Genomic DNA, 13,054 nt, shown 5'->3' on the forward strand with positions numbered 1-13,054 from the left:
ACCTTAAATGATGTAGGTGACTAAGTTCTAGTAATGGCACATTAGGCGCGCGCGCGCGCGTGTGTGTTTGTGTGTGTGTGTGTGTGTGTGTGTGTGTGTGTGTGTGTGTGTGAGAGAGAGAGAGAGAGAGAAAGACGGCTTCGGCATCGCCAGGTGGGGGGTCAGCCGGCCTCAGAAAACTCCGGAGGGGTCCCGGAGCCTCCCCTTAATCGACGCCTATGCCCGTATGCACTGCTTTTTGTGCTTTTTTCCTTGGTGAAAGAAGTTCAAAGAACAAGGTAAAGAAGGGATCGCCGAACCTGGCTCTCGTCATTGTGTTTCTTCGTGCGGTTTTATTTTAAAATATTAGTACTAGTGCCTGCATGCCAGTGAGGATTTGTATAGTTGCGAGCAACCCTTGGTTTCATTACCTGTCTTCTGAATGATCTCGCCCATTTAAATCGAATGTTTTGGACCAAAAAGATTGCCTGTTGTTATTGTTTGTGAAAATTGCCACAAAAATCCCTTACTTTGAACTTTGAGCTACAAGATAATAAAAACTCCAACTTCTCCATGGTTTTTCTCTTTAAAATTGTCACCTGGTTGTAGCCCCCCGAATTACTAAAAAAAAAATAAAACTTGAAAACGAAGGACCTTACATATAACTTATTGCAAGAGCCTGTTACATCTTGAAGACAATTGCTCAAGCTGCAGTCACATAGCTTAACAAGGAATACTTTCCTTGCTAGTAGTCCACATTTGTTCTTCCTATTTCTAACTTTCTGTAGCATGTAATCACTATTTATTAATATGAGAATTGCCAGCATTTGTACACAATATCACAAAAAGTGATTGTATATTTTAAAAAAATCCTTTTAAAACCTTTTCATGTGCTTTCAAAAGAGACTGCTACAGATTGTCAGGATTGGGGGCTCAATCCCATCGTCCGTGGTCCTTTGCCAAGATTGGAGTATGGCATGAATTCGAAGGTAGCTGGCCCATGCCGTCGTCCAACTTATTTACGCTGAGATCGTTGATGAAGTGAAGAACTGCTTCTCATCGAGAACGAGGAAAAAGGGTTTATTTACAGAAATTAAATCAGTCTAACATGACTGCTTGAGAAAAAGAGTAACAGTCCAACATGACTGCATGAGAGAAGTGACTCAGTCTAACATGACTGCTCAAGAGAAGTGTCCTCAGCATTTGCACAACCACAGTTTTTATACACTCGATCCGCCGGTCCTACGACGCGGCGACTGTTCGTTTACTCATCACCACCTCGCCGCTGCTCTGCTGATCAGTTTACAGACACAAAGGCACACACATTCCGAAGCCCAAGCGACGGCGTTGAAGGGGGTGCCGTTCCGGAAAGTATCGACGCTGATCGAGGGTCGCTCGTTGTTTTGCGTCTGCCGAAACGTGAGAAGCGCAAAAATACGTCGTTCCCGCGGCAGCTTCTCCAGGCGTGTCAAATCAGCTCCGCGTTGGGGAACTCTGGAATCATTGTCCACACACCGAACTCGTCCCGTCACAATGTCGAAGGGGCTGGAGGAAGGAAGCGGGTTTTCAGCACAAAGGCCGCTTCTTTGAACGCCTCCCAGCTGCAGCGACGGAGAGGGAGAGGTGCGCGTCTTGCACCCCTTGTCGTAATCGGGTGGCAAGGTGGCAATCTTGCTTAGCGGCTCGCCAGTCTTGACAGCACCTCCATGGCCCGGAAAGTCTCGACTGTCTAGCGCTGACAACCGCTAGGCAGGAAGAGAACGGCTGCTGATCAGGGGGGGATTGATGTCTTGCCTCGCAGCGACCACTTGTGCGTTGATGTCACCGCCCCAAAACATCCAACAAGGACAGGCAACTGCAAAATGAACCCCACAACACGGCTCTGCGCCAAGATGACGTGCATTGGCTCTCACTTTAGACTCGCTAGGCTTCAAAAAAACAACAACAACATAAGTGCAGAAACAAAAAAAAATGCTACATTTCACTATGCCAATTTCTGAAGCAAATTCCTGCTGACAAATTCAGCAATTATTGGAGGGAATTCTGCCAAATGAGAGGGGATTTTCTTCGCCTAAAGAAAAGCTAACACTGGTAACCCTAAAATTTAGGCGGGACCCCCAAACGCAGAATTCAAATTAGCCTGCTCAAACCATCCGCATTGCTATGCAACTTTCCCTTCTTATATCTAACGGAGAAGTTGTACTCTTGGAGAGTGAGGCTCCATCGAAGCAAGCGGCCGTTTTTGTGTGACATTTGATTGAGCCACGTCAGAGGACAGTGGTCGGTCTCGAAGATGAACTTCGCTTCGTACAAGTAACACGACAACTTCTGGGCGGCCCAAACCAAACAAGCGCATTCCTTCTCGGAAGCGCTGTAGGCTTCCTCCCTTACATTTAGTTTACGGCTGGCATAGAGGATAGGATGCTCCTCGTTATCGTCGCCGACCTGACTAAGTACCACGCCCATACCTCTGTCGCTTGCGTCGCATTGAACTATGAATTCCTTTGTGTAGTCTGGCGCGCGAAGCACAGGGCGAGAAACCAATAGCGTTTTCAAACTTTGGAAAGCGTTCTCTTTGTCCTTATCCCAGTGTACGTTACTCGGTGCTCCCTTTCGGAGGGCGTCTGTTAATGGACTTGCCAATTGCGAGTAATTCGGAATGTACCGTTGACAGTACACCACAAGTCCCAAAAATGAACGAAGGTCCGTTTTCGTGCGTGGCTGAGAAAATTCTCCAATCGTAGCTATCTTCAGCTCAGCCGGCCGTCTCATGTCCTGACCGACAACATGGCCCAGATAAGTAACCTGCGAACAACCAAACCTACACTTTTCCGCTTTCATCGTTAAGTCAACTTTAAACGTACGAAGCCTCGCATTCTTGTCGTAATAGAATTTGGCGTTCTTTTGAGCTAGTGCCATGTTCTTTCCGACTAGTTCTTGGGTTGCGCTTAGCCACTCCAGTAAATTTAGCACGTATTCAACCACGGTTGGACTCTCCCCTCTTTCCTCCCACATCTCTCTTAACATTCTCAGTGGAGACCGGAGTGTCCTCCCATACACTAGTTCTGCTGGTGAGAACCCTGTCGCCTCATGTGGAACCGTTCGCAAAGCAAACAAAGTTGCCGGCAGACAGTTCTCCCAGTCCTCCTGGTGCTCGTAACAGAGCGCACGCAAAACTCGCTTAAGCACCGAATGCCACCTCTCTACACTGTTTGACTGAGGGTGATAGACAGAACTGTGTATTAACTTTACCCCGCACTTTTGCAAGAATGTGGAAGTCAGTGCGCTCGTGAATACTGACCCTTGATCTGCCTGAATTTCGGCTGGAAACCCATCTCGTGCAAACACTGTCAAAAGCGCGTCTACTACTTCGGTGGAGCTGTGCTCTTTCAAAGGGATTGCTTCTGGAAACTTGGTAGCCGGACACAGCATGGTAAACAAGTACCTGTAGCCTGATTTTGTTTTTGGAAGAGGCCCTACCGTGTCTATTACAAGTCGTCTGAAAGGCTCTGTTATTAAGGGCACTACCTTCAGTGGAGCTTTCCAAGTCTCTCCTGGTTTACCAGAACGCTGGCAGGCGTCGCATGATCTTACAAAGTTTTCTACATCTTTGAAACAGCCAGGCCAGTAGTATTCCATAAGCAATCTTTCCTTTGATTTGTTTATGCCTAGGTGGCCGGACCACCCATTTCCATGACAAAGACTCAAAAGGTCCTCCCGATACTTAATAGGTATGACTAACTGATCTAAAATCCTACCCTTTCGATCTCTGTAATGCCGATACAACAATCCTCCTCTCTCATGTATCGTTACGTTGCGCCTAGCAATGCCTTCTTTAGCTGTGTCATGTAATTTTGCTAAGCTCTCATCATTCTTTTGCTCAGCTGCCAGTGACTCTCTATCCACGCGTAAGAGTTGATCAAAGTTCTTTGAGGCCGGTGATAATAACGACCCTGTCTCGCTTGTGAGCGCGTCTGCTTGCTCTTCCTGCAGGCTAGAACTCTGACACTCTAGTGCTACGCTCTCATTGAGCTGGTCAGCTGGCAGGCTCCCCTCAACTGTTCTTTTGTCCCTCGGGCCTAGCTCGGATTCGGGTATTGAAGTTATCCCCTTTTCTGCTTCCACTGGAGGAGCTTGAGCATTTTCAGCCGAAAGCGTCGCGATCTTACGAGCTTGGCCTCGGGTCAATGCCTGTACTATGCCCTCTCCCAGTTTGAGCCCTCTGTCACGCAGTAACTGATTCGAACGATTCGAAAAGATGTAGGGATACTGCCGTGACAAAAATTTGGAAACTGCAGCCTCAGTCTCTAGCTCCCCGAATGGTCCACTGATTTTGACTTTGGCCATGGGCAGACACACGCTGTGTTCTTCTACAACCTGTTTTATCCATGCTACTTCTCCGGTGAAGTCATCTACCATCACGTAAGACGGATGGACAATGTCCAGCGTGGCGGCACTGTCTCTTAGCACTCGGCATGGTTTTCCATTAACTTGCAGGTCGTGGAGATATGGACTTAAAAGTTCCATATTCTCATCTTTTTCCTCCACGTAGGAAAAAACTACGCTAGACTTCTCGCAGTTTACAGCTATATGTCCCAGTTTGTGGCATTTGTAACAGCGAATTGGTCTAACAGATTCGAATTTTCTTTTCTGTTCTTTTTGTGCGGTTTCTCCGTTAAGTTTCTCCTCGCTCTTTTCTGTGGGCTTTTCCGCCATGTCTACAGGCTCGGATCGTCTAGTTTGCGCACCCTTTTTGAACGGAAATGGTTTCCGCGGTCCATTTCGACCATCCCAGTTTCCCTCCTCGGCGTGCAATTTTCTACGGTTTGCGTACTCTTCGGCTAATTCAGCCGCCCTTTCCACAGTGTTTACATTACCTCTGTCTTGCACCCACAGTTTCACAGCTTGGGGGATGGTTTTGTAAAACTGCTCTAGACACATGCATTCAATGATCATGTCTCTGCTGTCGTACGCTTCCGCGCTTTTAAGCCACTCGACTAGGTTGGCCTTTAAGCTATATGCAAACTCCGGATAGCCCTCGCTATCTTTCTTGCCTGTGCTCCTAAACCTTTGCCGAAAAGCTTCGGCTGAAAGGCGGTATTTCTTCAGGAGACTAGCCTTAACTTTTGCATAATCATATGCATCCTGCACACTTAGTCTGGCGATTACTTCCGCCGCCTCACACGGCAACATAGACAGCAACCGCTGTGGCCATGTACTCGGGCCGAAGTTCATCTTTTCGCAAGTCCTTTCAAAATTGCTTAGGAACAAGCCTATGTCGGTCCCGACCTCAAATGGCTTTAATAGCCTGTCCATGCGGTACGATTCTGCCTCACTTGATCGTCCCAGAGCGCCTTCACTTCCTTGAGACATCTCCAAACGTTTGCTTTCAAGTTCCAGTTGCATTTTCCTTAACTCGCGATCTTTATCGCGTTCCTCTCTCTCTTGTTCTTTTCTCTCTCGTTCTTCTCTCTTTTTCAGAAGTTCAAACCCCATTTCAATTTCTTCCTCACTGGCCTTTTCGGAAATTAGCTCCAATAATTCCGATTTGAGCATTTCCTTGCGTACATCTAGGCCCAGTTCCTCACCAACAATCAACAACTCGTCTCTCAGCAGTGTCCTTAACTCCATGACTGCTGCTTTACTGCCTTGATTCTGCTCTCTAAATCTAGCTAGGAAAACACAACCTAGCTAACACACAACAATCTAGCTTCCCTACTGTTCTAAACAGAACAACCACAAAATGAAGCCTAGAGAGTCAAAGCAAAAACCAAGCACTCACCGCAGATACAGCACCATGTCGCAAAGTCCATCTCACCGCTGTCAGCCAGTTGTCAGGATTGGGGGCTCAATCCCATCGTCCGTGGTCCTTTGCCAAGATTGGAGTACGGCATGAATTCGAAGGTAGCTGGCCCATGCCGTCGTCCAACTTATTTACGCTGAGATCGTTGATGAAGTGAAGAACTGCTTCTCATCGAGAACGAGGAAAAAGGGTTTATTTACAGAAATTAAATCAGTCTAACATGACTGCTTGAGAAAAAGAGTAACAGTCCAACATGACTGCATGAGAGAAGTGACTCAGTCTAACATGACTGCTCAAGAGAAGTGTCCTCAGCATTTGCACAACCACAGTTTTTATACACTCGATCCGCCGGTCCTACGACGCGGCGACTGTTCGTTTACTCATCACCACCTCGCCGCTGCTCTGCTGATCAGTTTACAGACACAAAGGCACACACATTCCGAAGCCCAAGCGACGGCGTTGAAGGGGGTGCCGTTCCGGAAAGTATCGACGCTGATCGAGGGTCGCTCGTTGTTTTGCGTCTGCCGAAACGTGAGAAGCGCAAAAATACGTCGTTCCCGCGGCAGCTTCTCCAGGCGTGTCAAATCAGCTCCGCGTTGGGGAACTCTGGAATCATTGTCCACACACCGAACTCGTCCCGTCACAATGTCGAAGGGGCTGGAGGAAGGAAGCGGGTTTTCAGCACAAAGGCCGCTTCTTTGAACGCCTCCCAGCTGCAGCGACGGAGAGGGAGAGGTGCGCGTCTTGCACCCCTTGTCGTAATCGGGTGGCAATCTTGCTTAGCGGCTCGCCAGTCTTGACAAGATAGACACTTTGTTAATAAGCTTTCCATTATACTACAGAAAAAGGGGTGCCATAGAAATGACTTGTTGGTCCAGCTAATTTTTGTTATCTAGATTCCCTCTACTGCTTATAACAACCCATTCATTTCTTTGACAATTAAGTTTGTGTATATATATGCTGTAGTTCTACACATTACCACAAGTGTAAATACCAGGGCCGTGACCTGCTTGGCATTTTGTTGCATTTTTACTGTGAACATGCAGCAAAACTGTGGTGTTTTCACAATTTAGGATGGAGTATCTGATCACTCTTTCATTCCTCTGTACTAACCATCATTCCCATGATACCTGAACAATTTCAGTGCTTAAGCTCCCTCTTGTAATCTTTTTAATTCATTCAAATAACTTTATTCAGTGCCCTGGGATTTGGTGGGGTGGGCCTGGACCCTGCCTAGGTTTCAGCCAAGAGTTGTCGGCCCTTGGCCGACAACCCTTGGCCGGCTTCTTCGGCTCGCTGGACGGCCCAGAGTTGGTGCTGCAGGTCTGAGCTGAGCAATGCAGACTCCCAACGGGCACAGAAGCTGCCGCTGTTTAAGGCTGCATCACCGTTATGCTGTATTACAGCCGTACATTCCCATAGGATATGCTCCAGGGTGGCTCTAAAGTCGCAATCTCTGCACTTGTCCGTTGTGTATAAATCTGGGTGTATTAGGTGCATAATAGCTGGACTCGGATAGGATCTGGTCTGTAACTGCCGCCATTCGACAGATTGATTTTTGGGTGCGGTGGATTGGGTGCGGGAGCGGGAATGTACGCCTCTGCAGTCTATGCTGTTGGGTAATTTCGTGAAATCTGGTCATTCGATCTTCTCACTCCCACTCATCAGTTGTTGGTGAGGCAGGGCTAACCGAGGCTCGGTCCGTAAGCTCTCGAGCCATGTGGTGCGCCGTCTCATTTCTACCATCTGGTAGTGTGTGAGCGGGTGTCGAGATGAGATCGACACTTTTGTCACGGTTATTAGCTCATTTTAGGAGGCGTAGTGCCTCCTGGGAGATTCAACCGTTGGCGAAGTTTCGTATGGCTTTCTGGGAATCACTGATGATTATGCCTGTTTGTGTTTGTGCTATGGCTAGTGCAATAGCTATTTCCTCTGCGGTTTCTGCGTGTAGCCTGTTGACTGTAGTGCTCATCATGCATTTTTCCTCGTAATTTATCACCACTGCTGTGTAGGTGCTCTTTTGTCTGTATCTAGCTGTGTCTACAAATGTGGTGTCCTTGCTGTTACCGAATTTCTTCTGTATATTGCGTGCTCTGCTTTCCTGTCTACCCTGATGGTGGGTAGGATGCATATACTTGGGTGTTGGAGGGATGGTTATCATGTCTCTGATATGTCTGGGCATATCTACTTTGACGCCATGTTGGGTATGGTACCTTATACCTAGGCGATCCAATATTTGCCTACCTGTTTTAGTTTTGGACAGGTGTTCGTATTGTGCTATTTGTTGTGCGTCGATTAGCTCATCCTGCTTGCTTGTAGATTTTTCTGATTAAGCAGCCTAATTTCTATTTTTCTAGCGAGTACCATCGTAGGTACGATGCCACACATACTATTCTGCCTATTACAAACACTTGGACTAGCTTAAGCAAATTGCGTTCTTTCATTCCACTATGTTTGTTGACTATTTGTTTAAAGCTGCACGATTTTAGATGTTATATTGTCTAATTTGCATATGGTCTCTCCATTGTAGCCGTTACTTTCAATGATGAGGCCCAATACTCTGATCTTGTCAACCTTGGGTATGGGCGTACCATCTGCCATGGTTAGGTGAATTTGCAGATTGTTTCGTTCCTTGTAGTTGCGTGGTTTTCGGCCACGTCATGGTGATACATAAATGAGGAGCTCAGATTTCTCTGCTGAACATGCCAGTCCAGTTCCTGCTAGGTATTGTTCAACTGCTTCTATTGCATGTTATGTGTTTTCAACCTGTCCATCGTTGCCATCGCTCACCCAGAGGGTGATATCGTCAGTGTAGATGGTATGATTGAGGCCATCCATTTCCGGTAGCTTTGCTGGTAATCCGATAAGAGCCAGGTTAAACAGCATCGGTGATATTACTTAACCTTGGGGCATACCTGCGCTTCCGATTTGTAGCTTTTCAGAGTTAAGGTCTCCTATCTTAATGTGTGCCTTTCTGTTAGTAAGGAAGTCTCGTATATAACTGTATACTCACTGGCCTAGGCTTAGGTCATTTATTCTTAGTATTGTTTCGTGGGTAATACTGTCAAAAGCTTTCTTTAGGTCCAATCCTAGGATAGCTTTGGTGTTCCGACTTGTGTGATCTATAATTTGATGCTTAAGTTGGATGCAATGTAATCTTTATGAAGGAAACTTTTAAGCATGGGAACTGTGTGGAGACCATGAGTCGACAAGTTCTGTGTTCAGGATGTAGAATGCCTGGTTCCCTTACAACAGAATAAATTTATTGAAACGAAAGTAAAACTTTTTCCCCCCACAGCCCCCCCCCCCCTTCTTTTTCTTGTAAACAAGCAAGCCAGAAAAAAAATGGGGGTGGGGGGAGAAAGTCAAGCAGCCCCTTGTGCAGACAGCAGCCAAAGGGGGACGAAATTGTCACAGTGAAATAAATTCGCGGGGCACGTCACCCGATGCAAGTTTATGTCCAATGATAGATTCGAACTGTGTAACATCGTTTGCACGCCACCTGCAGGCACCAGGGTGCGCAGCAGTGTACACTCGCTGAAGGTCACTATTGCACCGAGACTACTGCCTACTATTGCACTGTACCGTTGCCACTATTCAAGGCACATTACACGGAACTATAGCTCGTTGCACAGATGTGATGAATTTTGTTCCAAAGAACACCTTTGTGTTCTAGTTGGTGCATATCTGTGAACCTTAATGTCTGCGCGAAAAAGAAAACCACCAGACTGTCCTCGTGTGGTGGTTTTATCGCGCAGATAATTTTGTTCAGTTTCTCTAACGACCTCTCCGTCTTCAACTTGCAGCACGCCCCCCTAGGTTTTCCCCACCGTATGTGCCCCAGCTGCCTCGGCGACCACCGGATCCGGCCTTTCCGAGACCCTTCTTCGGCCAATTCGGCGTTCTTCCACACGGTGTCCTCCCGCACCAGCAATTCGGCCCAGGGTTCGGGTTCCTCTGAAGTTGAAATGGAGCTGTATTTATTTTAATTATTTTTTTCTTAAAAAAGAAAACAGCTGTAGCACGAAGCAAATTGAGTATTAAAAAACGTTGTGAAGATGCACCGCTGTTGTGACGTACCCTCATTTCCGAACTAAAGTACACTCGCAGAGTTCGCATGTGGTCTCAGTTCTGTGTGATGTGCGCAAAATTTACAGAAAAGAGCAAAGGTGCAAGCATCTGGAATGACGGAAACAACGGTTTGTAAACTTTGGAGTAAAACTTTTTTGGTGCATTTAGCTGTGTGGATAGTAGTTAGTTTGTGGACAAATAGTGGTTGGATATAATTTACTTTTACTCCGATTGCTTTTCGTGTTGATAGTTCGAGCAAAACGTTTTGCATTACCGATTTAAGAGCTTTTTTTGCAGCAACAGCTGCAGAAGCGCCACTTGACGGCGATAGGTGCAACGACACTCCCAAGTACGGGGTTCTTTGATTTATCTGCAAAACTGTGACCGGCGTGAGTACCTCTAGGTGTTACGGCTGTATGTTGGACGTAGTTAGCGTTGAAGTTACCGCCGCTCTTTTGTATTTTGTCATTATTAAGTATGCGGGTGGTAATGCTTTGTATCTTTTTTTTGCAAATTAGAAATTTAAAGCAGCTGCAATTAATGTAGTAGATAGATCCGATATAAGTTAAGCCTAACGTCAAGGGACCTGCGTTGCATGGTCTTTGATTTCTAATGGAAAACGCTACGCTTACATTTCGTTTAAAACGTTTTTGATTCACGCAATTGCTGTTCTATGTGTATTCAAGGTTCGTCTCATTTTGACTTAAGGGAATGCGTTTATAAAGCACGCCCGGGACCGTCACAAAGAACGGCGCAGTTTTTTTTTGTAATAGTGGTTGGGAAATTACTTCCGAGATGCACATACTTCATCGATCACACGTGCTCCCACTACCATAGTAATGGGCTAAATGACCGCCTCGACTACATAATGAACTGCTTAGGGATCGTCTGCACACCTTGCTCGAAAACGTGTCGGACATGTGCTGCGGACTCCGACGACTCGTCGAAGTTTGAACGATTACGTGCGGTAATTTTAACTTTCATTTATCTAAAGCTGTCGATGTTGCTCGTCGGTAGGTAACTAGCTCAGCAACAAGTTTTGTTAAAAAATGGTTTTGCGTATCTGCTATTGTGTACATACTAGTGGGTACAAAGTTTTCTGGCGATATCGGTGGTGATTTCCCACGTCGGAGAGCCGTGACGCTGCTGCTGCTGCTTGCCTTGCGGAATATTATTGGAACTATACAGAAAGGTTTATGTGCTGTTACCGAACAACCTGTATCGCGTTGCTGCCTACTTGACGATTGACGCGCCCAAATGTGCACAGATGTGCGGGGAGTGCCTGCAACGCAATACAAAGGGCGCTGCTGTGAGCCGAGGCGAGCACGTCATGAGCGCGTTGTCGCTGGAGGGCGTCCCCCTTCGATCTTTTTAATAAAAAAAGATAGTTTTCGAGGCTCTGCGTACAAGGTCGCTCGTAATTTAGGGTGCAGAACTGCCGGTGTCGTGTTGCATGCGTGCATTATTGCGTCCGTGATAAACCTAAGTGGCTATGATGCATTCTCATGGCTTTTGTGCACTGACATGGCAGCGCAATTAACGTCCAGAAGTTAACTGTCATGTCTTTTTTTTTTTCTCTCCCTTTGCGTGTAGACATTGCTTCCATCTCCAAAGCCTTCTTTTGGCTACTGAGTCATGGTCATGGAAACTCCGACCGCTCTTCACATAGGGCGGGAGTTTGTCCGACAGTATTACACGGTGCTCAATAAGACTCCCCTACATTTGCACCGGTGAGTACAGTACATGCCGCCGTCGTGAATCAGCCACTTGTTCTTGAATGTGACGTGACCCTACACGTTTCCCTAGTGAAGCTTTTTGAGCAAACTGTGTAATGCTACCCATGTTTTCCATTTACACGTCGGACGAAAACTGATGTGATGATATTTGCAAGTTGAACTGGAATGTGCTGGAGCACCCAGTTGCTCTTCCAAGCAGTGCTGTCATAGCTGCTATGTGGTGTACTTCATTTAATGACACAAGGAGTATAAATGAAAAGCCTAGACCCCAGTCAAGAGTACTGCAGCAATGCCAGTGGTAACATGAACAATGTATGTTTCGTGGAGTGTCATAAGGCAGCATTGATGAGTTGACTGGAGATGCTGCTGGTATGTATTTATGCTGGCATATACTGCATAAATACTGAGTTGTGTGATGCAGTGTACCATGCTGTGTGGTGATGTGCGTGTTTGTTACACTATTCGCACTTTCCAGCGCCTATAGGTGGCGCGGAGAACGTTCCAATATGGCAGGGATAGAGGTGATGGAGGCGATACGAAAGCGTGCGCATCTGCAGAAGCAGGCGGCTTACGGGCCTCTGGTATCTCTAAGCGCGATCCTTAACATTGCTAAGGAAACGCAGAGATGTGTTGTAGAGGGAGAGGCTACGTTTAACGCTGGCCATATAATATGGTGTGAAATACGAAAGACGACAAGCGCGGCTGTTCAGGTCGAGTAACTCTGCCTGCAGACAAGCGCCGTGAGAGGCCCGCCGCATACTATAAAAGTTCAAGTCTGCAGTGTAACCGGCGCCGTAAAGGTCACTATGTATCCTTACGTTTCGTAATCTATACGCGATGTACAAGAATTGACACCAAGCAGTTAATCGGTAGCGCTCAGATGTAAACAAAGCGCAGTGTGCGCTTTATGCCGCTGCATAAGGTAAACGTTGGGTGCATTCACGATGAGATAAATGGCTCGACGCACTGGCTTATATACGGAATGCTTGTTAATGATGCCAGATAATACGTAAACATTTCAGTAGTGCCGATTTACAATATATGAGTGACACTATGACGTGTGCCAGCGCGCCCCGTTTCACAGCACGATTAATGTTTTCGCGTGCTGTAGGGAAGCTCGCATGCGCATTCTTCATCAATGACCGCTTCAGGTACGTAGTCCTGGCCCTTGTTTCTTGCAACATTGTTATAGAAGAGATACTTTAAGACCAAAAAAAAACAACAAAATTAGAAACACGTGCGCTCGACCCCCGATCAGTACACGCCTTTGAATAAAGCAAAAGAAAAAAAAAATCAGCGAATGCCTTGTGCATAGACCGCCTGCTTCGTTCTCACACAAAACAACTACGAACAGTTGCGGAATAGGTTCTCTAGTTTCCAATGCTCGCGACGCAGCGTCAGGCACCGTCGCAGAGTATTTGCCGAAACAGCGAGAGTGCAGGCAGAAAACCTAATAAACGGTGAC

The 13,054-nt window shown here is 46.7% G+C and overlaps 2 protein-coding genes across 8 annotated transcripts in view; both read left to right on the forward strand.

Moving 5' to 3' along the window:
- The window catches only part of LOC135920807 (F-box only protein 7-like), a 56,697-nt gene extending 46,852 nt beyond the window's left edge, over positions 1-9,845 (forward strand). For both annotated transcript variants that reach the window (XM_065455074.1, XM_065455075.1), the window contains one exon: positions 9,589-9,845. In XM_065455074.1, the coding sequence (XP_065311146.1) occupies positions 9,589-9,743 (155 nt within the window). In that variant the 3' untranslated portion in view covers positions 9,744-9,845. The remainder of the gene's footprint in view (positions 1-9,588) is intronic.
- A 37-nt stretch (positions 9,846-9,882) lies between these two features.
- The window catches only part of rin (ras GTPase-activating protein-binding protein 2), a 99,527-nt gene continuing 96,355 nt past the window's right edge, over positions 9,883-13,054 (forward strand). For 3 of the 6 annotated variants that reach the window (XM_065455068.1, XM_065455072.1, XM_065455073.1), the window contains exons 1-2: positions 10,151-10,242; positions 11,447-11,583. In XM_065455068.1, coding sequence (XP_065311140.1) covers positions 11,489-11,583 — 95 coding nt within the window. In that variant the 5' untranslated portion in view covers positions 10,151-10,242; positions 11,447-11,488. Of the gene's footprint in view, positions 9,982-10,150; positions 10,268-10,609; positions 10,821-11,446; positions 11,584-13,054 lie in introns of those variants that run through there. The other 3 variants (XM_065455071.1, XM_065455070.1, XM_065455069.1) reach the window with 3 other exon arrangements.

This window comes from Dermacentor albipictus, chromosome 1 (genome assembly GCF_038994185.2).
Source record: "Dermacentor albipictus isolate Rhodes 1998 colony chromosome 1, USDA_Dalb.pri_finalv2, whole genome shotgun sequence".
NCBI classification, from domain to species: Eukaryota; Metazoa; Arthropoda; class Arachnida; order Ixodida; family Ixodidae; genus Dermacentor; species Dermacentor albipictus.